The 27,972-nt window shown below is 38.0% G+C and overlaps 1 protein-coding gene and 1 long non-coding RNA gene across 5 annotated transcripts in view; one reads left to right on the top strand and one right to left on the bottom strand.

The window, feature by feature from the left end:
• The window catches only part of LOC139356797 (uncharacterized), a 29,886-nt gene extending 23,681 nt beyond the window's left edge, over positions 1–6,205 (top strand). Inside the window, exon 3 of the long non-coding RNA XR_011609228.1 lies at positions 6,093–6,205. This is a non-coding gene — a long non-coding RNA (uncharacterized lncRNA). The remainder of the gene's footprint in view (positions 1–6,092) is intronic.
• The window catches only part of LOC105470127 (YY1 associated factor 2), a 78,769-nt gene that overhangs the window by 26,344 nt on the left and 24,453 nt on the right, over positions 1–27,972 (bottom strand). Inside the window, exon 3 of one of the 4 annotated variants that reach the window (XM_011721907.3) lies at positions 26,852–26,923. The exons of 1 other annotated variant lie outside the window; for it this stretch is intronic. In XM_011721907.3, coding sequence (XP_011720209.1) covers positions 26,852–26,923 — 72 coding nt within the window. Of the gene's footprint in view, positions 1–3,804; positions 6,102–15,170; positions 15,271–26,851; positions 26,924–27,972 lie in introns of those variants that run through there. 2 more of the 4 variants (XM_011721905.3, XM_024789240.2) reach the window with 2 other exon arrangements.

Here is a 27,972-nt window from a genome sequence, read left to right as displayed (position 1 = left end):
AAATATTCAGCTCACTGTTAAGACCTGAATTTAAAATATTTAGCTCACTGTTTAAGCTCACTATTGAGACCTATGCTCAGATAAAAAGATTCCTTTCAAAATATTACTGCTCTTTAATAATGCACCTGGTCACCCAAGAGCTCTAATGGACATGTACAAGGAGATTAATGCTGTTTTCATGCCTGCTAACACAGCATCCATTCTGCAGCCCCATGGATCCAGGAGTAATTTCAACTTTAAAGTCTTATTATTACTATTTTTGAGACGGAGTCTTACTCTATCACCCAGGCGGGAGTGCAGTGGCACCATCTTGGCTCACTGCAACCTCCACCTTCCGGGTTCAAGCGATTCTCCTACCTCAGCCTCCCAAGTAGCTGGGACTACAGGCATGCACCACCACGCCTGGCTAATTTTTATATTTTAGTAGAGACGGGGTTTCACCACGTTGACTGCGCTGGTCTCGAACTCCCGACCTCAGGTGATCCACTCACCGTGGCCTCCCAAAGTGCTGGGATTACAGGCATGAGCCACCACGCCCGGCCCTCAAGTCTCATTATATTAGAGATACATTTCATAAGGCTACAGCTGCCAGATAGTGTGATTCCTTGGATGGATCTGGGCAAAGTAGATTGAAATCTTCTGGAAAGGCTTCACCATTCTAGATGTCATTAAGAACATTTGTGAATCATGGAAGGAGGTCTAAATATCAACATGAACAGGAGTTTGGTAGAAGTTGATGCTAATTATCATGGATGACTTTGAATGGTTCAAGATTTCAGTGGAGAAAGTAACAGCAGATGTGGTAGAAATAGCAAGAGAACTAGAATTAGGGTAGTATGGTGGCTCACGCCTATAACCCAACACTTTGGGAGGCCGAGGAGGGTAGATCACTTGAGCTCACAAGTTCAAGACCAGATCTGGCCAATATGGCAAAACCCTGTCTCTACCAAAAATGCAAAAAATTAGCTGGGCTTGGTGTTGCACAGCTGTAGTTCCAGCTATTTGGGAAGCTGAGGCAGGAGGATGGCTTGAGCCCGGGAGGCGAAGGCTGCAGTGAGCCAAGACTGCGCCACTGCACTCCAGCCTGGGCAGTAGAGCCAGACTTTGTAGCAAAAACAAAAACAAAAAACCAGAACTAGAATTAGTAGAACAAGAAGATGTGACTGAATTGCTGCAATCTCAAGATCAAGCTTTCACAGATGAGGAGCTGCTTATTACAGATTAACACACAAAGTGATTTCTTGATATGGAATCAACTCCTGGTCTGGTGAAGATGCTGTGAACACAGTTTAAATGACAACAAAGGATTTAGAATATTACATAAACTTAATTGACAAAGAAGCAACAGGGCTTGAGAGGACTGGCTCAAATTTTGAAAGAAGTTTTGCTGTGGGTAAAATGCTATGCAACGGCACTGCATGCTACAGAGAAATCTTTTCATGAAAGGAGAGTTAATCAATACAGAAAACTTCAATTTTTAAAACTGCTACAGCCACCCCAACCTTCAGCAATCACCAACATGATCACTCAGCAGCCGTCAACATCAAGACAAGACCCTCTACCAGCAGAAAGACTACAGCTAGCTGAAAGCTCAGATGGTCATTCGAATTTTTTAGCTATAAAGTATTTTTAAATTAAGGTATATACATTGTTGTTTTGGACATAAGGCTATTATTACACATTTAACAAACTACAGTATGGTATAAACATAACTTTTATATGAACTAGGAAACCAAAAACTTCGTATAACTTGCTTTATTGTGATATTTGTTTTACTGCAGTGTTCTAGATATAGGGCACAATACAATAAATTTATTTTTTTAATTTTAAAAAGTCAGGCTGGGCCGGGAGTGGTGGCTCACGCCTGCAATCCCAACACTTTGGGGAGTCCGAGACAGGTGGGTCATCTGAGGTCAGGAGTTTGAGACCAGCCTGGCTAGCATGGTGAAACCCCTAAAATACAAAATTAGCCAGGCATGGTGGTGCATGCCTATAATCCCATCTACTCAGGAGGCTAAGGCAAGACAATTGCTTGAACCCAGGAGGCAGAGATTGCAGTGAGCTGAGATTGCGCCATTGTACTCCAGCCTGGGCGACAGAGCCAAACTGTCTCCAAAGACAAACAAACAAACAAAAATGCTGGGCGTGGTGGCTCATGCCTGTAATCCCAGAACTTTGGGAGGCCAAGGCAGGGATATCACCTGAGGCCAGGAGTTTGAAACCAGGCTAACATGGTGAAACCCTGTCTCTACTAAAAATACAAAAAAAATTAGCCAGGCGTGGTGCTACACACATGTAATCCCAGCCACTCGGGAGGCTGAGGCAGGAGCTTGAACCTGGGAGGCGGAGGTTGCCAGAGAGCCGAGATGGCGCTATGGCACTCCAGCCTGGGTGACAGAAAAAACTCCCGTCTCAAAATAAATAAATAGATAAATAAATATCAAATATGGTGTATAAGGGTTGATCAAGAAAGTAACTTTCCTGAGGGTGGTCGGGGGGTGGATCACCTGAGGTCAGGAGTTTGAGATCAGCGTGACCAACATGGTGAAACCCTGTCTCTACTAAAATACAAAAATTAGCTGGGTATGGTGGCGGGTGCCTGTAATCCCAAGCTATTAGGAAAGCTGTGGCAGAAGAATCACTTGAACCCAGGAGGCAGAGGTTGCAGTGATCACTCCATTGCACTCTAGCATGGGTGACAAGAGCAAGACTCCTGAATATCAAAAAGAAAAAAAGAAATTAACTTTCCCACTAGAAGTAACCAGGAAGCAGATTAGTATTAAATTTGCCAATGCCTCAATTTGGAATATTCAGACTGCTAGCATTTTAGAGGGACAAAGCTCATAAAGAGTCTGAGGGTAAAAGAAACACTCATCGGTAGGAAATTATCCTTAATTTCTGGGTAAAGTTCAATCTGAATATTCAGTATTATCTGAGCAAGCCATTGCTTGCCACCAATTCAGCAAACTATAATTTTAAATTAGCATAGGAGGTAGTAGAAATTGAGAGGAAATGAAACATACTAAATGGGGAACCTGATATATACAGTTCAAACTCATGAGCCCTACATAGAACCTAGTATACAATACCGGTTTCACAGATTTGGTTTATTATGAATAATGATTATTTTAAGTACTAATTATTCATTATTACTATTTTATATTTTTATTTATTTTTTATTCTATTTATTTACTGATTGACTGACCAATGGGGTTTTGCTGTGTCACCCAGGCTGGGGTGCAGTGGCACAACCATAGCTCACTGTGACTTCAAACTCCTGGGCTCGAGCAATCCTCCCACCTCAGCCTTCCAAGTAACTGGTATTACAGGTGCTCACAACCATGCCCAGCTGATTTTTAATAAAATTTTTGTAGAGATGGGGTTCTGTCATGTTGCCCAGGCTGGTTTCAAATTCCTGGCCTCAAGCCATCCTCCTGCTTTGGCCTCCCAAAGTGCTGGGATTACAGGCATGAGCCACTAAGCCCAGCTTGTTTTTATTACTTAAGATGTAATCTTTTTTTTTTTTAACTTACCAAAAATTAGTGGTATGCTTCTATATTCTTTGTGTTTCAAGAATACTAAAGATTGAGATACAATGGCCTAACATTTAAGAGCCTGGTTCTGAAGTCAGATTGCTTGAATTCAAATCCTACTCTGATACTTAGGTAAAAATCCTCATTTCTCTTTTATAAAACAGTAATTCTGAGGAGTAAAATATATACAGCATGAAAATACCTTAACACATTGTCTTATAAATAAGTATTAATAAATAATAACTATTTGTTCTTATTCTTTGAGGCTCACATCTCTTGCATTCATGCCCTTGGCCTTCCCACACTGAATATGGCTGACTTGTATAACCAGGACACTGCAGAAATTACACAGTGAGATTTCTGGGGCTAAGTCATAAAAGACACTGTGACTTTCACCCTGTTCACTCCTGGATCATTCACTCTGGGGGAAGCCAGCTCTTATGTCACGGGGACACTCAAGCAGCCCTATGAGCCATCTTGGAAGAAAATGTTCCAGCTGAGTCAAGCCGTCAGGTAACTGCAGCCTCAGCTGTCATCTTAGTTGCACCCTCAGGAGAAACCCAGAGCCAGAATCACCCAGCTAAGCTGCTCCCAAATTCCTGACTCACAGGAAATGTGAGAAAATAAATGTTTTGGGGTAGTTTGTCACACAAAAATAGATAATAAATCTGTTTATCAAAAACATGTGAAAAGACAGTGGTTTCTGATGTGAGAAAGAGGAATACAGAAGAGAGAAAAAGGGAGAGGAATGGGAATAGAGTTAATCAAATGAACAGAATAAATCAATATATCCAAAAATATTTTAGTCTGTCATTATTTCTTGGTTTCTAAGATCATTTAATTATCTTCTTTGTCCTTAGTTATATGCTCTAAACTTTGAAATATATATATACTTTGCTTTTTTTTTTTTTTTTTTTTTTTTTTTTTTTTTAAGACAGAGTCTCACTCTGTCACCCAGGCTGGAGTGCAGTGGTACAATCTTGGCTCACTGAAACCTCTGCCTCTCATACTCAAGCAATTCTCATGCCTCAGCCTACCGAGTAGCTGGGATTACAGGCATGCACCACCATGCCCACTAATTTTTGTATTTTTAGTAGAGACAGGGTTTCGCCATGTTGGTCAGGCTAGTCTTGAACTCCTAGCCACATGTGATCCACCTACCTCTGCCTCCCAAAGCGCTGGGATCACAGGTGTGAGCCACAGCGCCCAGCCAGAAATGTTTTTTTTTTTTTTTAATTTAAAAAATGTTCTAAGTATTCACATGTACAATTTTATTATGCAACAACCTATTTACAAAAAAACCCCACAAAAGTTCACTGTTGAGACACTACTCACTTCAAAGCTTCTATAATGTGCAAGGTACTGTGCTAAACACAAGAGGAGACTAAAAGATGAAGATAGTTCTTAACATCATGGAGTCTCAATTTAGTAGGGGAAACACACATGATGAATCCAGTAATGACTCAGAACGTAGTATACTTTCAAGTATTTGTTGAATAAATACGAGAGGGTAGGTAATGCTGAGACTATACCTACAAGTGGGAGAGTCAGAGTAGAAATGTGTCAGGAAATCCTTCCTGTAGAGATGATTTTTAAACTGAGCCTAGAGTGTGTGTAGAATTTCAACAGACAGAGCTGAAAAGCAGGGCAGTTAAGGTAGAGAGAGCACTATGAGCAAAGTCACCATGTCAAGAAGATGTATAAAATTTCCAAATCTTTTTCAGAAAACCTACTAGTAAATAATCAACTACAACTGCATACTGAGATTATAACAAGAGATAAGCTGGAAAGGCAAGTTAGAGGCAGGATATGGAGAATTCTAATGATATATTAACTGGTCTGGAGCCTGGAATTTGAATCAGAAACAACAGGCAGTTATCTATCACACATTCAATCTTTATCAGGATTTTTTAATGCTGTTCTGTTTTTGCAGATATTTGAAATGTCCTATAATTAAAGGTTTAAAACACTGAATTCATTTTCAAATCCACCCCGATGACAATGCAAGGGCATCAGGGACAGACCGGAAACAAGGAGAACCACTAGGGGCCTGAGAGCATGATGATGCACAGTAGCAGGAATGTTAAAGTTTGCTAGTCAGACTTGTGTATATGTGACTGTGCACAGGTACACAAACATATATTGTCTATATGTATCTGATATTTAAATGATACATACATTATAGATTAAACATATAGTATATGCCTTTTTTGCAGCAAATATAAAATCTTAGGAAATTTTACATTTCTGATTGTTTCTTAGGTTAATACTAAAATTAGATGTGGTTTCATAAGTACCAATTGATGGTGTATGCTACAGATAACATGCATCAGAAGAAAATTACTCTAGGATAAGCACATTTTGTTAATAATTCACATAAAAATGATCAGCACAAGAAAACAGGTCAATAGTGTATGTATTCACTACAGCATATACTTTCTAAATAATAAAAGCAGCTACATTTAATTCTGAAAGCATTGAACACAAATTGTAATCAAAATATGCTGTTTTAATACATTATACAATGCCGTAACAATTTGCTTTTATCATTTTATTAAGATTGTTTTTGCTGCATGTGGTGGTTTACGTCTGTAATCCAGCACTTTGAGAGACTGAGGCCAAAGGATCACTTGAAGCCAGGAGTTTGATTCCATCCTGGGCAACACAGCAAGACCACATCTCTAAAAAAATTTTAGAAATGAGCTGGGCATGGTGGCGTGAGCCTGTAGTCCTAGCTACTTTGGAAGTTGAGGAAGGATGATCTCTTGAGCCTGGGAGGCAGAAGCTGCAGTGAGCTGTGACAGCACCACGGCACTCCACCCTGGGCAATAGAATGAGTGCAATCCTGTCTCAAAAAAATAAATAATAAAATAAAAAATAATTGTTTATACTGTTTATATCTACAGTTACTTCTTTTTCATAATCATGGTTTTGCTTTTTGTACTTTCTCCCTTTGTTAAAAAAAAGATTGCTAGCTAGTCTTACTTTTCTCTTAAAGGACAAGTTCTGTTTTATTTATCTTAACTATTTTTTCTGTTTTCTAATTCATTATTTACTATCCTTTATCTTCACCAATTAGTTTTCCAGCCTTCCTTAGGTTTATTTTGTTATTGTTGTATTAAATTCTTTCATTGAGGGTTTAATTTGTTTTCATTTTCTAGTAATGAAATTCTTAGAAATAATTTTACTTGTATCCTGTATGTCATTCGTGTCTTTCATTTTTATTGTAATTATTTTCTACTGCAGTTGCCAGTCTGCAGTATCTTTAGACCTTTGAATTAAGTTTTTTCATTTTTCAAGGACAATAATTTTACATTTTTAAATTCAAGTAACTGAGGTTTTTGTTTTGGGATTTGGAAAGGTTTGGTAGTTTGGTTTCTGGCTCTCACTTTTGTTGTCAACCTAAAATTTCATTGTAGAGGATGTGGTTAATAATATTTCTACTTTTTAATATTTTTTCAGCTTTCTTTATAATACAATGTAACCTACTTAAAAGTTTTAAAAATATAACCTATCTTTTAAAATGTTCTGAGGGGAATTTATTTCTCTTTACAATAACAGAATGATACATTTATTACATCAACCTTATAAATCAGACAGACAAATTATATGACTCCGATTCTTTATATCATATTTATTTCTTTGATGAAGCAAGGACTGAAAATGTTTTTAAAGTCTACCATTGCTGTTAAAGTACTCCCATTACTGTCTCTCTCTCCTTCCCTGAATTTATATAGTTTTCACTCTAAATACTTTTGTGCTTCATCTTTAAAAAGTAAAGATCTGTGGCCCTCTTTATATCAGAAACTATACCCTGGATTATCACAGTGTCTCTTTTTCTTACCTGATGTTTATTGCTTTTAATTCAACTTTTTCTAATAATACGAATCTACTGATTTTTTTTTTTTTTTTGCTTATATTTGCCTAGTATCTTGTTTTGACCACCCATTTATTTTAAATCCCCCTAGTAATTCTGTTCTAGTGTGTTTCTAAACACTACGTGTATAGGTGGGCTTTGTATTTAATCTAATGTAAATGTTCCTTAATAGCTGAGCTATATCATGGGCCTTTACACTTTTAACAAGCATGTCCGATCTTGTTTTCATGTTTTCTCTGAATTTTTCCTTGTTTTCCTTCTTTTGCTATACACTTATTTTACACTGAGCACATACTATGTGCCAAGCATCATGCTTAGTGTTAGGAATACAATGGTAATAAAAAACAATAGCTACATATATATAATTACAAACTGTGGTGTTCACTTTTCCCCACCCTACCCAATACCATGAGAGGTTCTAACAGGAGTGGGGCTGAATAAGAAGCAAGAAAGATTTGGCCACGCACGGTGGCTCATGCCTATAATCCCAGCATCTAGGGAGGCCAATGTGAGAGAATCACTTGAGGTCAGGAGTGTTCAAGACCAGCCTGGCCAACATGGTGAAATCCCATCTCTATTAAAAATACAAAAATTAGCCAGTCGTGCTCACTTGAACCCAGGAGGAGGAGGCTGCAGTGAGCCAAGATTGTGCCTCTGCACTCCAGCCTGGGCAACAGAGCAAGACTCCATCTCAAAAAAAAAAAAAAAAAAAAAGATACAATTAAATTTAAATAATACAAAGAGTGTTACAGAAACTGAAAGAAAGTTAGTAAGGCTGAAGAATATTGAATAAGGGGAAAAATTACATGAGATAAAACTTGAGAGACAGGCAGACAAGGCCAAGAAGGGCTTTATGAGCCATGTTAAAGAACCTAGATTTTGGCTGAGTGTCGCGGCACATGCCTGTAATCCCAACACTTTGGGAAGCGGAGGCAGGAGGATCTCCTGAGTCCAGGAAATCAAGACCAGTCTGGACAACACAGTGTGACCTCATTTCTACAAATAAAAAAAAAAAATAGTTGGGCATGGGGGCACACACCTGTGGGCCCAGCTACCCAGGAGGCTGAGGTGGTAGGATCACTTGAGCCTGGGAGGTCAAGACTGCTGTGATCATGCCACTGCACTGTAGCCTGGGCAACACAGTAAGACCTTGTCTCAAACAAAACAAAACAACACAACTCAGATTTTATTCTAGGTACAATAAGTACCTTGAAATACTTTTAAGGATGTAAGTGACTTCCATTATATTTTAATTTTTAAAACACATATGGAATTGGAGAAACTAAGTAGTACACTATTAGAGTAGCCCAGAAAAGAGATGGTGGCTTAGGGTAGCTGACAAATGGTAGAGATAGAAGTGAATGGATTTAAAGATTTTGGTCAAGGCAGTACTATCAGTCCTCCTCTTCTCCTACCCAATTTTGGAGTTACATAGTTTACTTCTGGTTCTTTGCAAAGTTACTTTTAAACATATAGTCCATGTTCCCTAACAACATTTTGGTCAACAACAAACCACATATGTGAAAGTGGTTCCCTAAGATAATGAAGCTGACAAATACTTATCACCTAGTGAAGAAGCTGTCATATCACATAGTACTCGTGTGTTTGCAGTGATGCTGATATAAACAAACCTACTGTGCTGCCTGTCATATAAAAGTATAGCACATACCAGCCGGGCACGGTAGCTCACACTTGTAATCCCAGCACTTTGGGAGGCCGAGTGGGGCAGATCACTTGAGGCCAGGAGTTTGAGACCAGCCTGGTCAATATGGTGAAACCCTGTCTCTCCTAAAAATACAAAAATTAGCCAGGTGTGGTGGTGCATGCCTGTAATCCCACCTACTTGGGAGGCTGAGGCAGAAGAATCACTTGAACTGGGGAAGCGGAAGCTGCAGTGAACCGAAATTGCGCTGCTGCACCCCAGCCTAGGCGACAGAGTGAATGAGACTCCCTCTCAAAAAAAAAAAAAAAAAAAAAATACACGCAATTATGTATCGTCCATAAAACTTGACAATGATAATAAATGACCGTTACTAGTTTATGTATTTACTATACTTTTTATTGCTATTTCAGAGTATGTTCCTTGTGTTTATAACTGTATACAACCTGCGGCAGGCCCCTCAGGAGGTATTCCTGAAAGCATTGTTGTTTTTGTTTTTTGCTGAGACAGCATCTCACTCTGTCACTCAGGCTAGAATCCAATGGTGCGATCATTGTTCACTGCAGCTGGCCCTGACCTCCTGCGCTCAAGTGATCCTCCCACCTCAGCCTCCTGAGTAGCTGGGACTACAGATGCATGAACATCCAGCTAATTTTTTTGTATTTTTGTAGAGACAGGGTTTTGCCCTGTTGCCCAGGCTGGTTTCCAACTCCTGGGCTCAAGTGATCTGCCTGTGTCGGCCTCCCAAAATGCTGGGATTACAGGCATGAGCCACCACGTCTGACCAGCCATTATCAAAGGAGATGATGGCTCCATGCATGTTATTACTCCTGAAGACCTTCCAGTGAGACAAGGCAGAGTTCTCAAGAAGACAGTGATATTGATGATCCTGACTCTGTATGCCTAGGCTAATGTATGTGTCCGTGTCTTCATTTTTAACAGTTTAAAAAGTAATAAAGTAAAAAATTTTTGAATGGAGAAAGCACACAGAATAAGGATATAAAGAAAGAAAATACCTGTATTTTTGTACTGTTGTATAGTGAGTTTGCATTTTAAGCTAAGTGTCACTACAAAAGAGTGAAAATGGTAAAAAAAATTAATAAGCTTATAAAGTAAAAACATTACATTAAGCTATGTTAATTTATTGCTGAATAAATAAAATTTTAAAAATAAATTTAGTGTAGCCTAACTGTACAGTGTTTATAAAATCTACAGTAATTTCCTGGGCCTTCCTTCACATTCATTCACTACTCACTCAATGACTCACCCAGAGCAACTTCCAGCCCTGCAAGCTCTACGCTACAAGTTGTGAAGTAAAATAAATCTAAGCTGGCCAGTGTGGCTCACACCTGTAATCCTAACACTTTGTGAGGCTGAGACAGGCAGATCACCTGAGGTCAGGAGTTCGAGACCAGTCTGGCCAACATGGTGAAAACCCGTCTCTACTAAAAATACAAAAATCAGCCAGGTGTGGTGGCAAGCGCCTGTAATCCCAGCTACTCAGGAGAGGTTGAGGCAGGAAAATTACCTGAAATCAGGAAGCAGAGGTTTCAGTGAGCTGAGATTGTGCCACTGCACAATAAATAAATAAATAAATCTAAGCCATTCTTATATACCTAACTATGTCCTATAATATTCTAAATCAGTAACATAAAAATTTTTTGGTGTTGTACAGTCATTCTCACTTAATGAACATTTACTAAATACTACCTATGGTCTAAGCCCTATGTTACAGGTATACAGAAATACCCACTCACGCATGCAAACATACGTAAGTTCAATTTTGCGTAAGTTTGAGATGTCTAGAAGATACGCAAATGAAGCTGTGTAACTAATAGTCCACATGTAAATAAATGAGATGATCATGCCTAGCTTACTGAAAACACTTTATAGACATATATCAAACACGTCTTTTGAACATCAATATCTTCTAAACTCCAATATTAGTTAAAACATTATACCAACAGGTAGTTTTAATATGATACCGTTTCAGCCCTTATAGTTCACTGTGAGAAACACAAAAATACACAAGCAATTAAAGTACATCCACTAAGTGCTATTATGGGAGAAGTTCAAAATGGATAAAGAAACCTAGGTAGAGAGAAAAACTTCTGGCTAGATGTCCAAGTTCTCTGTAAATGAGGAACAATATCCAAGAAAGTAATAAAGGTTTGACTCATGAATCGATCTAATCAATGGATACATTATTTTAGCTGGCAATATACTATCACGTAAAGCACAGGTTACTGACAAATTTTAATACCTTAAGAATGAAATTGTGGCATTAAATGTAACTTCAATTTAAAGTAACATACAGGAAACAAATGCCAAATGCTAAAACAAGATTTCTAAAAAGTATTACCAGAATTTAAAGAAGGAAAAGGCCTAGTACTAAAACAGGCCAGGAAAAGAAGTATCTTGTTAGGGATAGTCCCCTAGTAGAAGCTTAGAGGATGAAGAAGAGTTGAAAGGATGAAAACAATATTCCGTACAATAGAAACCACATAGGCTCAGAATTAATGATTATTAAAAGAGCCTAGTGAGTCATCCATTCATTACATATTTACAATGTACCTATTTTATGATGGGCATTAGAAATCAAAGGTGAAGACACAGTTCTGCCCTCAAAAAGGCTACAGAACACTGTAGAGAATAGACCATCAAACCAGTCATGGTGCGTTGAGACGGGGTTAAATTCAGGCAGCTATGGAAATACAGAGGATGGGTACCTAAGCAGATCCTATAGGAGCACAGAAGGCTTTCTGAAGGATATAACACCTAAATTAAGAATTGAAGTGAATAGAAATTAACTAAACTGGTGGTGGGTAGGAGTGGAAGGCAGGGGTTACTGGGGCAGCGACAGAGAATGGGAGAACAGGGACAGGCACGGTGGCTGACATCTGTAATCCCAGCACTTTGGGAGGCCGAGGTGGGTGGATTACCGGAGGTCAGGAGTTGGAGAACAGCCTGGCCAACATGGTGAAACCCCGTCTCTACTAAAGACACAAAAATTAGCCGAGTGTGGTGGTACACGCCTGTAATCCCAGCTACTTGGGAGGCTGAAGCAGAAGAACTGCTGAAGCCCAGGAGATGGAGGTTGCAGTAAGGTGAACCGAGATCGCGCCACTGCACTCCAGCCTGGGTGACAGAGCAAGGTGCCATTTCAAAAAAAAAAAAAAAAAAAAAAGAATGGGAGGACAGGCAAAACAGCACCCAGAGATTAAGAGATTAGCATATGTGTAAAGGCCAGAAAGAGGAGAGCACACCACCTATAAGTGGGTGACACATATGGCTGGGACATAACTTTATACAGGTGAATGGAAAGAGGTAAGGCTGAAGAAATAAACAGGAACCAGAACATGAAACGATTTGCAAGCCATGTTAAGGAGTGTGGAACATGTTAAAGAGGATATCCCTTTGGTTATACCAGAGTTTCATAATAAAGAAAAGAAAGTTAGTTTATAGTAGTGAGGGACCAGATTATCTAGAACAAGGGTTGCAAGTTGAATTATCTACAGAGAGTAGGTAAGTAATAAAAAGGAATAAAGAGGACCAGGTACAAGAAAAACCCAGGAGGCAACAGGGACTGTGGAAAGCAAAAGCCCCAACTAAATGGTGCAGACTGTTGCAATGAACAAAGGTAGCTCAGTGTTGCTACATCTTCCTTTTTAAAAAAAAGAAGATGAAAATATGAAATTCCAAGTGAAAGCTCTTGATTTTTTAATGATAGCCATTAAATTTCTTTGAAACATGGTACAGGCCAACATTGAAGGGACTAAACAAAACAAGACTATGAGCAAACCAATACCACCAGTCATTGTCCCTGTTGAAGCTCAAAGACAAAGCTGATGAGTCTGACTTGGACCTGAGGGCAGTGGAGATTTAAACAGGAATGGAGAGTTACTAAAGATTTCAAGAGGGTATCAAGTAATCACCACTTGAGAAGGCAGTGTCTGTTTTGTTCAATTCTAAGAAAGTACCTCACATTTCATTGTCCTCAGTAAATAGTGATGAGTTTAAAAGGGGAATTTTTTCAAAAATTAGTGTCATGACAATAGATAGAACTAGAGCACAGAAAATACAAGTAAGAAAATTATTATAGTGCTCCTTTGCTCTAACCCCAGCCTACTGTTTAGCAGGTTGTTCGCAGTCACTGCTGCCATGTGCTGCCCAGTGTTCTTTCTAGGCTGACTGCTGTTCTTCCTTTGGCTATGAACCCTCCTCTAACTCAAAAATTTGTCCAACACCCCAGTGACAAAAATTAGCAGCTATCAGCTTTCATCTAGCTAGGGGCAATGAAGTTAAATAGAATGTGTGATCATAGTGGATGGGAGAAGAAGAAGAATATTCTTTGCTTCACTTCAACTCCAAGCCAGGAACTTTGTTGCTAATTCCACGTCCTGCCACTGCTAATTCCACACTACTGTCTTCTCAGGGGTAAGTAACAGCTAAATGCTGCACTAACTATGCAGGGAAATGCCCAATAAATAATATGTATGCCTGGATAACAGGGTTGGGAAGAACTAAAATTGCGTTTGAGATTCTGCTGGAATAGAGGTGGTATAACAAAGAGGTAGGCTGAGAAAAACTAGACACTAACAATGGGTATAGAAATTAAACAATAATCAACATAAGAAAACACGTAACACCCAAAACCTCACAATCTTAACATTTATATAATCAGAGTCCAATTAATCTTACCTTACAAGAGTAAAGCCTGAGAGTATTTGAAATAAATTATAGAAAATTCAGTTGCTATTGGGATACATGGATAACTAGTATTAGAAGTTATAAATTCATTTACTGAAAATAATCTTCTAAACTGTCCCTCATCTAGGACAGATGAAAGCAACAGACTACCAAAATATTAAGTCACTTATGTTATACCTTGGTATACCAAACTAGATATGGTTCTACTTTGCAATACATTCACTCTCAAATAGTATCTACTAGGAAAAGAAGTAAAAAACAAAATGAGTTGATTCGAAAACCTCTCAGCAATTAGTATCTAGGGAAAGCATATCCAACTCCCATAGAGTGAAATGTTGGGCCTCACCTTATAAAAATATAAGTCATCATGTAAGGAATCCTTCTGGTTCAGAACAATGACTTTAAAGCAAAAAAGAAGTTAGTGACCTTTCCTTAGAGAGATGACGATAATTATAATCCTACCTACTCTAGCCCACGTAGAGGGTCTGATATTCTAACAAAAAGCAGAGCCAATATTCTGATTAAAAGCTTATCAGAATGAAGCCTATAATCCCAGTACTTTGGAAGGCTGAGGCAGGTGGATCACTTTGAGCTCAGGAGTTTGAGACCAGCCTAGGAAACATGGCGAAACTCTGTCTCTACAAAAAAATACAAAAATTAGCCAAGTGTTGATGGCTCACGCCTGTAATCCCAGCTACTTGGGAGGCTGAGGTGCAAGAATTGCTTGGTCCAAGAAGCAGAGGTTGCAGTGAACTGAGATCGCACCACTGCACTCCAGCCTGGGCAACAGAGCGAGACCCTGTCTCAAAACAAAAGTTTATCAGAATGAAACATCACATTTTATCTAAAGAAATTAAGTAGATCTAGGTATCAGGGAACACTTATGGAAAGCCCTAAATGCTCTGTAAAATTCAGAAATGGATAGCGGGATTTCAGACTACCAATGATTAATAGTTAAGATGAGTGCCCATGAACAGGTGAAGCAATAAAAAAAGAAAAGATAGCTGAGGCATCTTTACTGAGGAGTAACAGCAGAACTATGTAACACCAAAGCTTTTTTCAAACAGCAGAACTACGTAACACCAAAGCTTTTTTCAAATGCTCTAAGTCTGTGCTGCTCAATACAGGAACTACATGTGGGTACCGACCACTTAAAATGTGGCTAGTTCAAGTTAAGATGTGCTATAAATATAAAATATACCCTGATTTTGAATACTTCATATAAAAAAACACTTTACAGTGCAATTCTAGATTAGCCATGTTTAATTTCGTCTGACTATTTTAACGTTTTCGTTGAATTTAATATTGTTTGTTCCTTTAGTATTAATTTCCTCTTGGGTACATCTTCTTCGACAAGATGATTTTAAGGTGAAAAACAGTGACAGCTTACCAGACTGTCCAAAAAAGAGAATGACCCAAATTTCTAGGCAGAGGCTTGAGCCGGCAGGATTGTTCCACCCAATGGTAACCAGGCTCTCTTCCTGTTATCTCTGGCAAAAGGGTTACAGAGTAAGAAAGAAACACTATGTACACATGGAACAGGATTTGACCAATAGTTTAAATCTATCAAACATAATAATATGCTTTGTTTCAGGATTTACTCAATTACAAGTGTTAAAACTTTAAAAAGTGACATAAACATTGTTCACTATGATTTATTCAAGTTTATCCTTTCTCAGTAATCTTTAGATATTTAAATTCACTCTGTTGGGAGGATCACACATACATAGACTCCAATTTACCACCAGAAAATCCACACACCTTTCTCACTAGGATGAAATGAAATAGTACCATTACTTTTTATGCAATACCATAACAGATTTCAAAAGGCACTAGAATTCTCATATTATAAACACTAGTACCATCCAGAAACAGTCTATGGTCCTATCAGAAAACTTGAAGAAAATGTGGTTTTAGGAAGTTGAGAATCTCAAAACACAGAACATAACAGTTTTACAAGCTAACACTAACTCAAATACACAGAATACAGTAATACTGAGAAAACCAACTGTACTATTCCAATATTAAAAGACTATTAGCTTAAAAAAAAGGATTAGACTCAGCACAGTTAAAAATAAAATAGATTTTTGAGACCCAACATTTCCTACACATTAAAACATTACTCAAGTCAGAATTCTTTGGCACATAGCAATTCAAGGTTATATAGCATTCTCAGTTAAATTACCTTAGTGCCTGACAACCAATGGAAGAAATGGAATCAATGGAAGGTATCTCAAACAGTTTAAGGAGAACTTTTGGGTTAAGATGCTTTAATTTGAGAGTGACATCTGAAAGTGCATCAGTTATCCATTCAAACATCTCTAGGAGTTTACTAAGCAAAAGGCATTATACTAAATGTAGGAGATAAGATGGTGAACAAGCTACGATATCTGACCATTACAGAGTTTACACTCTGGTAGTTTTGTAAAAGAATAGAAGTGGGATCTTCATCAGTATTTCACTGCCTGTTTCCCGTGCTCCAAATCAAGACATTTCCTCCCTCTCCTATTTGTATTTGGAGGGAAAGTGACAAGGATAGAGAAACAAGGCAGAAAACAGATTTGCATGTATCAACTGAATCAAAATTATTTTCCTTATCTCTTTCCCTGTAAAGCTGAACTCCTTAAAGAGAGAGGCTGAAAACTATTCCTTCCTATCCCTAGCACCCAGTGCTTATCTGCTGCTCTACTGCATCGGAACCAAGCTAATCTCTTTTTCTACCATAAACCAGTATCAAGAAGAAATGAAGATTAAAACAACAAAGGTCAATCTTTCCAGTGTTTCTTTTTGCAAAAATAAGCACATACCTATATTCCATATAAGTATTTTAAAAGCTATAAAGTAATATACATCTTCTTTAAGGAAAAGCATGCAGTTCCATAAAGCTAGTTTCCTTTCACCATCATCAGTGTATCTCCCTCACCTTGCAATCACATCCAGAGGCAACCACTGTCATAAGTTTGGGTAAATGAGATCACATTATACACATCATTCTGAAATGAACTTTTCCTTACATTTAGGAGGTATCTCCATATTCATACACATCAAAAGGTAGCATGGTATAGTGGACTCTGAAGCCAGACAACTTAGGTTCCAATCCTACCTTCAAATCTTGGCTCTGCTATTTACTAGCTATGACAGTGAGGAGGTTATTTACCCCTCTATGCTTCAGTATTCCCATATGCAAAATGAATATGATGATAGTACCTCTTTCTGACTTTTCATGAGGATTACAACAGTTAAGATTCATAAAGGGCTTAAAACAATACAGAACCTGGACATAGAAAGTACAAAGTGTTTCTCAAATTGAAATAAATACTAATTAATAATAGCCTAAATATAGATCTAGGTAATTCTCCATTGTATAATTATATCTTCTTTATTCATGCCTTCCTACTGACAGGCATTTAGATTATTTTTTCCACATGAATATCCATGTACATTCCTCCTTGGGCAAGTGTTCAAGTTTCTCTAGACTAACACCTTGAATAGTAATTAACTGCTAGATAATAGAGTATGCACATTTTCAACTGTATAACATCCCATCCTAAGCTTTGCAATCTAATGGGTGAAAATTGATAGCTCATATGTTTTCAACTGCACTTCCCTACAAATGAGACTAAGCATCTTTCCAGTTCATTAGCCATTCCAATTCCGTTTCCTCTGCTGCTAATTGCCTTTATATCCATTGTTCATTTTATATGTATCATCTTATTCTTTTGATCTTTATATAGTCTGGACACAAATCCACCAAATATTAAAGACATTGTGTGTGTCTCCTCCTAGGTATGTCATGTATCTTTTAGTTTGGTTTATGATGTCTTTTTTTTTTTTTTTCCGAGCACAGGCTGGAGGGTGGTGGCACAATCTCGGCTCACTGCAACCTCCGCCTCCTGGATTCAAGCGATTCTAGTGTCTCAGGTTTCTGAGTAGCTGGGACTACAGGCACGTGCCACCATGCCTGGCTAATTTTTGTATTTTTTGTACAGACAGGGTTTCACCATGTGGATCAGGCTGGTCTTGCACTCCTGACCTCAAGTGAACCTGCCTTGGTCTCCCCAGATTGCTGGGATTACAGGTGTGAATTACCAAGCCCAGCCTGATGTCTTCTATTAAACTCAAGTTTTTCTTTTTGAGGCAGCAAAATCATTTACCCTTAATGTCTTTATCCTTGATGGTTCATTCTTCTTTTCCTGACTTGTTAAAGATCTTCCATATCCTAAAGTTGCATACTCATCTATATTATCCTTTTTCTAAAAAATAGTTTTTCACGTGTATTATTTAATTCAACTGGAATTTATTTTCACATATTGCTTGAAGCAGAGATCTAGTTTTCCCCCCATCTAGAAAACCAATTTGAGAGTCTATTTTTTCTCTCCTTACTGCCAGGGAGTAGCCTTTACCAATGTTCCAAATATGTATGAATCCATTTCTGAACTCTCTCTTTTATTAGTTTGTCTTTTCCTGTACTAATACTATACTTCAAGTGCCACAATTTTTTTAACAGAGGTACTTACGTAAAGCACACAAATACTGAATGTACAGCTTGACCTTTAAAAACATATACTCCTGTGTGATTCAGCTCAGGCCAAACTATTAACATTCCTCATGCTCCAGGAGGCTCCCTCATGATCCCTCCCAATCAGTACCATGCTTCCAAGATGACCACAATTCTCATCTCTATCACTATAGATTATTTCTACTTGTTTCTGAGCTTCCTGTAAATGAAACCGTACAAAATGTATTCCTTGTGTCTCACTAATTTCATTCAACATTAAGTCTGGGAGAGATTTATCCCATGTTATGCATAGCAGTTTGTTCTTCGTCATTGTATGTAGTATTTAAATCTAAATAGCATAATTTTTATTTCTATTTTTTGAGACGGAGTGTCGTTCTTATCACCCAGGTTGGAGTGCAATGGCACGATCTCGGCTCACTGCAACCTCCACCTCCCAGGTTCAAGCGATTCTCCCACCTCAGTCTCCCAAGTAGCTGGGATTACAGGCACATGCCACCATGCCCAGCTAATTTTTGTAGTAGAGATGGGGTTTCACTATGGTGGCCAAGCTGGTCCTGACCTCAGGTGATCCACCCGCCTCCGCCTCCCAAAGTGCTGAGATTACAGGCATGAGCCACCATGCCCGGGGCTAAATACCATAATTTTTAAATTCATCTTGACATCCAACAGAGCAAGTTCCTCCTCATTCTTTTTCTTCTTCCAAAACTATCTTGGTTATTCTTGAACCTTTAATTTTGCACATGAAGGTCATTTTCCACACACATAAAAAAATCATACTGGGATTTTTGTCTGAAACAACATAAAATTCACAAAGCAATTTTTCAGTAATATTTACTACTAAATAAATTTTAACTTCCCACCCAAAAATATAGTATATCCTGCCTTTTATTCATGTCTAATTTTATGTCCTTCAATAAAATGTTGGGTACTTTATAGAATTTCATATGAAGGAGATATTTTTTATTTTTTAATTGGCTACTGCTAGTTTGAATGCTGACCTTGTATCCAGCAATGTTGAATTCTTTTATTAATACAAACAGTACGTTCATTTCTTTTTAACATTTCTAGGAAGAATCTCATCTCATTTCTCTTCCTTTCCAATCCTTTTGGATTTTCTTTCTTTTTTGTTTATTGATAGAGATATATCTGTCTTATACTTGGCTTTAATGAGAATGTTTCCGAAGTTTCACTATTAAGCATGATGCTTGCTATTTGAAAGGTAGCCTTTACTGTAAGAAAAAAAGTTCATTTCTGTTCATAGTGTAAGAGTGGTTTTTTAAAACTTTAATGGGTATTGAGTTTTAACATATAGTTTTACCAAATTTATCTAGAATTTTTTCCTAAATTTTCTTATAAATTAAATTGATAGTTTTCAAATATTGAACTATCCTAAACTCCTATCCCAATTAAAATTGTTATGTCTGTGTTCATAAGTAAAACTGAATGTAGTATACTTTCCCTTGTATAGTCTTTCCATTCTAGATTTAAATGCTAAACTTGCCAGATAAACAGGTAAAGTAACTTTCCCTCTTTTTCTGTTCTCTGAGTCAATTTGTATAAGATTGGGATTAGCTGTTCCCCAAAAGCAATATCTAAAATTATAATTACAAATATCATCATTAAAACGATCCCTTCATACTTGAGATGCTGAGGTGGGAGAATTGCTTGAGGCTAGGAGTTTGAAGCTGCAGTACACTATGATCATGCCTGTGAATAGTCACTGCACTACAGCCTCAACAGCACAGCAAGACCCCATCTCTAACAAAACCAACCAAAAAAAAAAACCTATTCCTTCTGACACCACTTCACACAAACTAGAAAGGCAATAATTAAAAAGATAGATAATGAAAAGCATTGGTGACATTACAGAAAAATGTGAACCTTTGTACACTGCTAGTGGGAAAATAAAATGATGCAGCCACTTTGGAAAACCGTCTTGCAGTTCCTCAAAAGTTTAAACACGGAGTATCACATGACCCGGCAATTTCACTCCTAGGTATATATAGTCAGCGCTCCATATCCATGGATTCAACCAACTGCAGATTGAAAATATTCGGGGGGAAAAGTTGTGTCTATACTATGTACAGACTTTTTTCCCTTGTCATTATTCTCTAAGCAATATGTAGTATAACAACTATTTACAGAGCACTTGGGTTATATTAGATATTACAAGTAATCTAGAGATCATGTAATGCATATAGAAGAATGTACACAGGTTATATGCAAATACTGTGGCATTTTTATGTCAGAGACTTAAAGCATCTGAGGGAGGTCCTGGACACAACACAGGACTGTAACAGTTCACAGAAGGACTATTCATAATAACCAAAAAGTGCAAAACAATACAAACATCCATCAACTGATAAATGAATAAACAAAATGTGGTATATCCACATACAATGATGTATTATTTGGCTATAAAAAAGAATGAAGTGTACTGACATATGCTACAATGTGGATAAACCTTAAAAGCATGCTAAGGGAAAGAAATAAACCCCTCCCAAAACACATACTGTATAATTCCATTTTATGAAGTGTCCGGAACAGGCCAATCTATAGAAATAAGAGGTAGATTAGTAGATGCCTAAGGATAGAGGGGGTTAGGAGAGATGAAAATGTTCTAAAAATGACTATAGTAATTCTTGGCAAAACTCTGTAAAAATACTAAAACCTACTGAATTGTACATTTTAACCAGGTAAGTAATATGGTATGTGAATATCTCAATAAGTTGTTATTAAAAACAAAAACACCTATTCCTCTTGGGGAAATTTATTACAGCTTCAATTTCTTTAATGGTTTTTGGTTTCTTTTTCTTGTACAGACAAATTTGAAAAAAAAATTTACTAGAAAATGAAACTCTCATTTTTAAAATTTATATACATATAAATTATTAACGATTTCTTATAATTTTAAAAATCACCATTATAGTTGTACTGATACCTCTTTTTTAAATTTGACTATTAGTCTCATCTGTTTTTCTTGGGTATTTCCAGAATCAACGGAAAATAATCAGTTTTGACTGATCGCGACATTGTTTTTATTGCTGCTGCTTATTTTCTTTCTCTTTTGAGACAGAGTCTCGCTCTGTCACCCAGGCTGGAGTGCAGTGGCGCGATCTCAGCTCACTGCAACCTCCACCTCCCAGATTCAAGCAATTCTCTGCCTCAGCCTCCCGAGTAGCTGAAATTACAGGCGCCTGTCACCACACCTGGCTAATTTTTGTATTTTCAGTAGAGACAGGGTTTCACCATCTTGGCCAGGCTGGTCTTGAACTCCTGACCTCGTAATCCATCTGCCTCGGCCTCCCAAAGTGCTGGGATCACAGACATGAACCACCGCGCCCGGCAATTGCTGATTATTTTCTAGTTCTATTTTCATTTTTATTATTTCCTCTTCTTTCTTTGGCTCTACTCTTTTTTTAGGTTTTTAAATTGAACAGCTGGCTCATTTATTTCCAATCTTTCAATCTAATACATTCATTAAAGATGATGGCCGGGCGCGGTGGCTCAAGCCTGTAATTCCAGCACTTTGGGAGGCCGAGACGGGCGGATCATGAGGTCAGGAGATCGAGACCATCCTGGCTAAAACGGTAAAACCCCGTCTCTACTAAAAAAAAATACAAAAAACTAGCCGGGCGCGGTGGCGGGCGCCTGTAGTCCCAGCTACTCGGGAGGCTGAGGCAGGAGAATGGCGTAAACCCGGGAGGCAGAGCTTGCAGTGAGCTGAGATCCGGCCACTGCACTCCAGCCTGGGTGACAGAGCGAGACTCTGTCTCAAAAAAAAAAAAAAAAAAAAAAAAAGGATGACAACTTTATCCCCAAGTACCATTTTTTGTGCATCCCTCAAATTTTGATACTTTTGTTGTGATTTAGTTCTAATCATTTTGTAATTTCCATTTTGTATTTTAATTCTTGAAAATTCTTAATCATTTTTCCTTTAAAATTGCTTCTCCACTATTTTGTGTATGCGCTCTTCTAAAACTCCAATTAGATCTGTATGGGAACTGCTCAATCTATCCTCTGTCATCTTTTCTTCCATATTTTTCACCTCTTCATTTCTCTGCATTTCTCTGTGCTTGTCCGGAGAAGTACTCATTTCTTTCTTCAAATTAGTAACTTCTCTCTTTAGCTGTGTCAAATCTTCTATTGTTTTACCCATTTATTGAGTTATTTTATTACAAGCTATATTTTTCAAGATTTTAATTGGTTATTTTACATAAATATTTATTGTTTCTGAAGTAACTGTTTTTGTTCAATTATAATGCAATATGCTCTTAAAAAAAAAAAAAAGTAACTAATGTCTGGCCGGGTGCAGTGACTCACACCTGTAATCCCAGCACTTTGGGAGGCTGAGGAGGGCAGATCACCTGAAGTCAGGAGTTCGAGACCAGCCTGGCCAACATGGCGAAAACCCATTTCTACTAAAAATACAAAAATTAACTGGACGTGGTGGTGCGTACCTGTAGACCTACCACTCACAAGGCTGAGACTGGAGAATCGCTTGAACCCAGGAGGCAGAGGTTGCAGTGAGCCAAGATCACGCCACTGCACTCCAGGCTGGGCGACAGAGTAAGACTCTGTATTTAAAAAACAAAAACAAAAACAAAAAAGTAACTGACAAATTTTAAGCTAAAACACCTTAGGCAAAATGTTCTTTGAAAAGTTCTCCATTATAAAGCTCTTCTTTAATGACAAAAAAAAAAAAAATCACTTTTTAGGAATTCTCTTGGCTGCTCTTCTGCCAAATGTTATCCCACTGTGCCTACCTGCTTCAAGGCATGAAAAGTTCTATTATTCCCATTTTAGAATTAGAGAAACTGAAGCACAAAGTTCTTTTTAAAACACTTTCTCCCCAACTTTTTTTAAAATTTCAAAGCTATAGAAAAGTTGAAAGTACAGTGACCCATATACCTTCTACCTAGATTCAAAATTGTTAACATTTACAACTTTTGCTTTACCTTTTTTTCTCTCTCTCCATATACATGCACACACCATACCCAAATTTCCACACATTTTTTTTTTTCTGAACCCACTCCTGAGCCCAACATGATACTTCACTTGGAATATTTCAATATATTTCTCCATATTTCAATAACACTCTCAATATAATGACCATATCATTCATACCAAAGAAACTATGAGATTGAACAGAATTGTACAAAGACATGCAGCAGTAGATTCAAAACTAGTATTTAAGTCATCTGACTAAATGTTCTTTATCTTGGCTTGTCTAATGATTGGACAAACTGCTTTCTGATGATTATTTAGAAGAGGCAATCTGTCAAAGAGCATTTCCTTCCTTCATTTCTGAAAAAAAGCAATAATCTAAGATATTCAAACTGCAAAAATCAAGGATACTGTATTTCCAGTTTGTTTTCTAACACTAAATCTTTAACGGAAGCCACTCTATACTCTCAAAACTATACACTTTTTTTATATGCCACAAGATAAATTATCATATTAAATAATTAGAATTTCACTTTACCATTTTTTAAAGGGAAAAATTGTTTTTAAGAAAAAAATACAGTACAAATAAGATTGATGAGGCAAATGAATCTGCTTCATAGATTTAAAAAACTGGTAAGTGTAGGCCTGGCGCAGTGGCTCACACCTGTAATCCCAGCACTTTGGGAGGCCGAGGCAGGCAGATCACAAGGTCAGGAGATCAAGACCATCCTGGCTAACACGGTGAAACCCCGTCTCTACTAAAATTACAAAAATTAGCTGGGCGTGGTGGCGGGCGCCTGTAGTCCCAGCTACTCAGGAGGCTGAGGCAGGAGAATGGCGTGAACCCAGGAGGCGGAGCTTGTAGTGAGCCAAGATCACGCCACTGCACTCCAGCCTGGGCGACAGAGCAAGACTCCGTCTGGAACAAACAAAACAAAACAAATAAACAAAAAACTGGTAGGTGTATTCATGAATCTATAAGAAAAGCTAATGTTTCAGTGGGGATGATTTAATCTCAGTCACTGATGTTAGGAACTAGTAAGATAAACCATAAACATCTTTTAAAAAATCTTAAAAAAAAGGCAAACTATGTTTGCTCTCAAAGGACCTAAAAACTCAGTTTAAGAGTTGCATATTTTTATTATACAACATACCTGTGTAAAAAATAAAATAATTTTTTTTAAAAAAGAGCTGTGTATTTTTTTAAAATAGCAATATGGCCAGGCGTTGTGGCTCATGCCTGTAATCCTAGCACTTTGGGAGGCCAAGGCGGGCAGATCACTTGAGGTCAGAAGTTCAAAACCTGGCCAACACGGTGAAATCCTGTCTCTACTAAAAATACAAAAAAGTTAGGCAGGTGTGGGGGCAGATGCTTGTAATCCCAGCTACTTGGGAGGCTGAGGCAAGGGAATTGCTTGAACCTGGGAGCAATCGTGAGCAGAGATCACGCCACTGCACTCTAGCCTGGGCGACAGAGTGAGACTGTCTCAAAAAATAAAAAATAAAAATTAAATTAAATTTAAATTTAAATTAAAAAATGGCAATATAACCTAAAGCTAATATTTAATGGCTAAACTGTATCATTCAGCTAACCATAACCACAAAAACATTTAAGATCAATCTACAGCCAAATACTAGCCAATAAGGGTATTAACTGGGTGCTGCTAAGGCACTGTATTAAGTAAATTCCATGAATTAATACAATCTTACAGATATCCCACTTTTCTACTGAAGAATTGGAGATAACAAAGATACTAGCATAAAAGGACTGATAAAAGGGGTAAGACTTGCCTCAACTTTAAAGTATAGAAATCAGAACTGAGAGAAGTTTACCTGAAGAAAGTCAGAAACCACAAACCAAGTGTAAATATAACTATCCAGGTAAGAACAAACAAAAGTTTCAAACTGAAGAAATTAAGGCTGGATAAACAGGATGGAATTGGTATAGTAGCAGGCCTCAAGTATCCAGAAAACGGATGAAAGTTTTGTAAAACAGCTATAAGCAGGACACCACTACAAGCTCTTTATATTTAAAATGCCTTTTTAGAAACAGTAACCTAGTAATAATGCAAAATGAGTGGGAGAAAAATGAGAAGCAAGAAACTAATTATATAGTAACATTTACAAATATCAATTCAGTAAGTTATTTGGTACCTGAGGAAATCAGAGAGCTGAAACTGAACCAGTTCTGCTACACTTCACATCAAGTCTTTTCATTACACATAAGGAAGTGGTAAATATAACTGCAACATATCCTATATCATTTTTCAAATATATTTTTCAATGAAGTTCAAGATATATTGAAAACTGTCATTAAGAAGTGCTAGTCAAAAAAAAAAAAAAATAGTGCTAGTCAGGCCAGGAGTGGTGGCTCACACCTGTAATCCCAACACTTTGGGAGGCCAAGGTGGGCAGATCATTTGAGCTCATGAGTTCCAGACCAGCCTGGGCAACATGGCAACACTCCATCTCTATAAAAAATAAAAAAATTAGTTGAGCATGGTGGTATGCAACTGTAGTCCCAGCTACTTAGGAGGCTGAAGTAGGAGGCTGGCTTATGCCCAGGAGGTAGAAGTTGCAGTAGGCCAAGATCACACCACTGCACTCTAGCCTGGGCGATAGAGCCAGATTTGTCTCGAAAGAAAAAAAAAAGTGCTAGTCAATTAAACTATCAATTAAACTATCCTTGCTGGTTAGTACTACTGTGCCAAAAGAAATTCACCAAATATGACATCTCCATAAATTTTACCGTGTAAATATTTACTTCAAAAAAGCAATATCATAAATGTATAAAAGAATTCAACGTTTAGCTTCCCTATATTGCTTTAGAACAACTACACCATTTACCAAAAGGCAGTAAATGTGTAAATTTTTTTGAGACGGAGTTTTACTCTTGTTGTCCAGGCTGGAGTGCAATGGCACAAGCTCAGCCCACCACAACCTCCGCCTCCCAGGTTCAAGCAATTCTCCTGCCTCAGCCTCCCAAGCAGCTGGGATTACAGGCATGCACCACCATGCCCGGCTAATTTTCTATTTTTTGTAGAGACAGAGTTTCTCCATGTTAGTCAGGCTGTTCTTGAACTCCCGACCTCAGGTGATCCACCCACCTTGGCCTCCTAAAGTACTGGGATTATAAGCGTGAGTCACCAACCCTGGTCGAGTAAATGTATAATCTTTTAGAAGCAGCTATTATGTAAATAAGATACTTTAAAATTAATGTCATACTTTTTACTCATATACCCATTAATAGCTCAGTATTTACTGTCCATACAATACTTTCCATAACCCACATCAAACATACAAAAAGAAGCTATCCCAAATAACTTCCTTTCTTTTCAATTAAATTCCTTCTCAAGGGACAAAATTTGGGGGAAAAAAAAAATCTCAAGTTTGTGAAAACTAGATTACTTACCAGTAACTTGAGTTATCCTATTGGGTCTTTTCCCTCACAGATCCACCTCTCTTGCCCTTCTGTCCAGCATGAGAATCTTCCTGATGGGCATCCACTGGAACTGAGGGGGCATGCAGTACAGACGTATATGTAAGAAAGTTTGGGGGAGGGGATTTGGGAGATGCTAGAGACATGCTTCAGTGCACTTGCTTACCTTCCTGAAATTGGAAATTTCAACGGTTCCTTGGTCTTCGAGGCACTCACAATAACTTCAAACAATGTGGATCTGTGGAGATTACCCAATAGGAGAACTCCAGTTACTGGTAAGTGATCCAGCTTTTTCTTCTCTATCAGAATAAGAAGATTATTTCATTTTATTTGATATTATAATTACATGTAGAACTACAGGGGAAAGCGTAAATTCACTAGATAACTATATATGCATATATCAAAGTAAATATGGAAACAATTTGCTAAATATGTCAGGGGAAACTTCTGACATTATCAGAAACATAAGGAAAAGAAAATCATTAGAATGGTTTCATTTTAAAACATCTACTATAATGGCTGCTATATTTTAATATACAAAAATATCAGCCACCAGGCTATTTCATTTTGCTAGAACAATATCATTATATTTTATATTAGTACAAGAATAGTTGGTCAAAATCTATCATTTCTTAACTAGCCACTGTCATTAACATTCACTAGATTTTTGGTATGGAAGCCACCACGGTGGACTAACAATATGTTAGAATTCAGATAAAATGCATCGATACAATTCCCATTTTATCACTCAAGTCTTAACCAGGCCAGGCGTGGTGGCTCATGCCTGTAATCCCAGCACTTTGGGAGGCTGAGGCAAGAAGATCACCTGAGATCCGGAGTTCGAGACCAACCTGTCCAATATGGCAAAACCTCATCTGTACTGAAAATACTAAAATTAGATGGACAGGGTGGTGCACGACTGTCATCCCAGCTACTCGGGTGGCTGAGGCACGAGAACTGCTTGAACCTGGGAAGCAGAGGTTGCAGTGAGCGGAGATCGTGCCACTTCACTTTAGCCTGGATGACAGAGCGAGACTCTGTCTCAAAAGAAAAGAAAAGAAAAAAGAAAGTCGTCCGGGCACCGTGGCTCATGCCTGTAATCCCAGCACTTTTGGAGGCCAAGGCAGATGGATCACCTGAGGTTGGGAGTTCGAGACCAGCCTCACCAACATGGTAAAACCCCATCTCTGCTAGAAATACAAAAAGCAGCCAGGTGTGGTGGCATGCGCCTGTAATCCCAGCTACTCGGAAGGCTGAGGCAGAAGAATTGCTTGAACTCAGGACGTG

The sequence above is a fragment of the Macaca nemestrina genome, chromosome 10 (genome assembly GCF_043159975.1).
Source record: "Macaca nemestrina isolate mMacNem1 chromosome 10, mMacNem.hap1, whole genome shotgun sequence".
In the NCBI taxonomy this organism is placed as follows: domain Eukaryota; kingdom Metazoa; phylum Chordata; class Mammalia; order Primates; family Cercopithecidae; genus Macaca; species Macaca nemestrina.
Note: the sequence above shows the minus strand (reverse complement) of the source record. Positions and strands in the feature narration are given on the sequence as shown.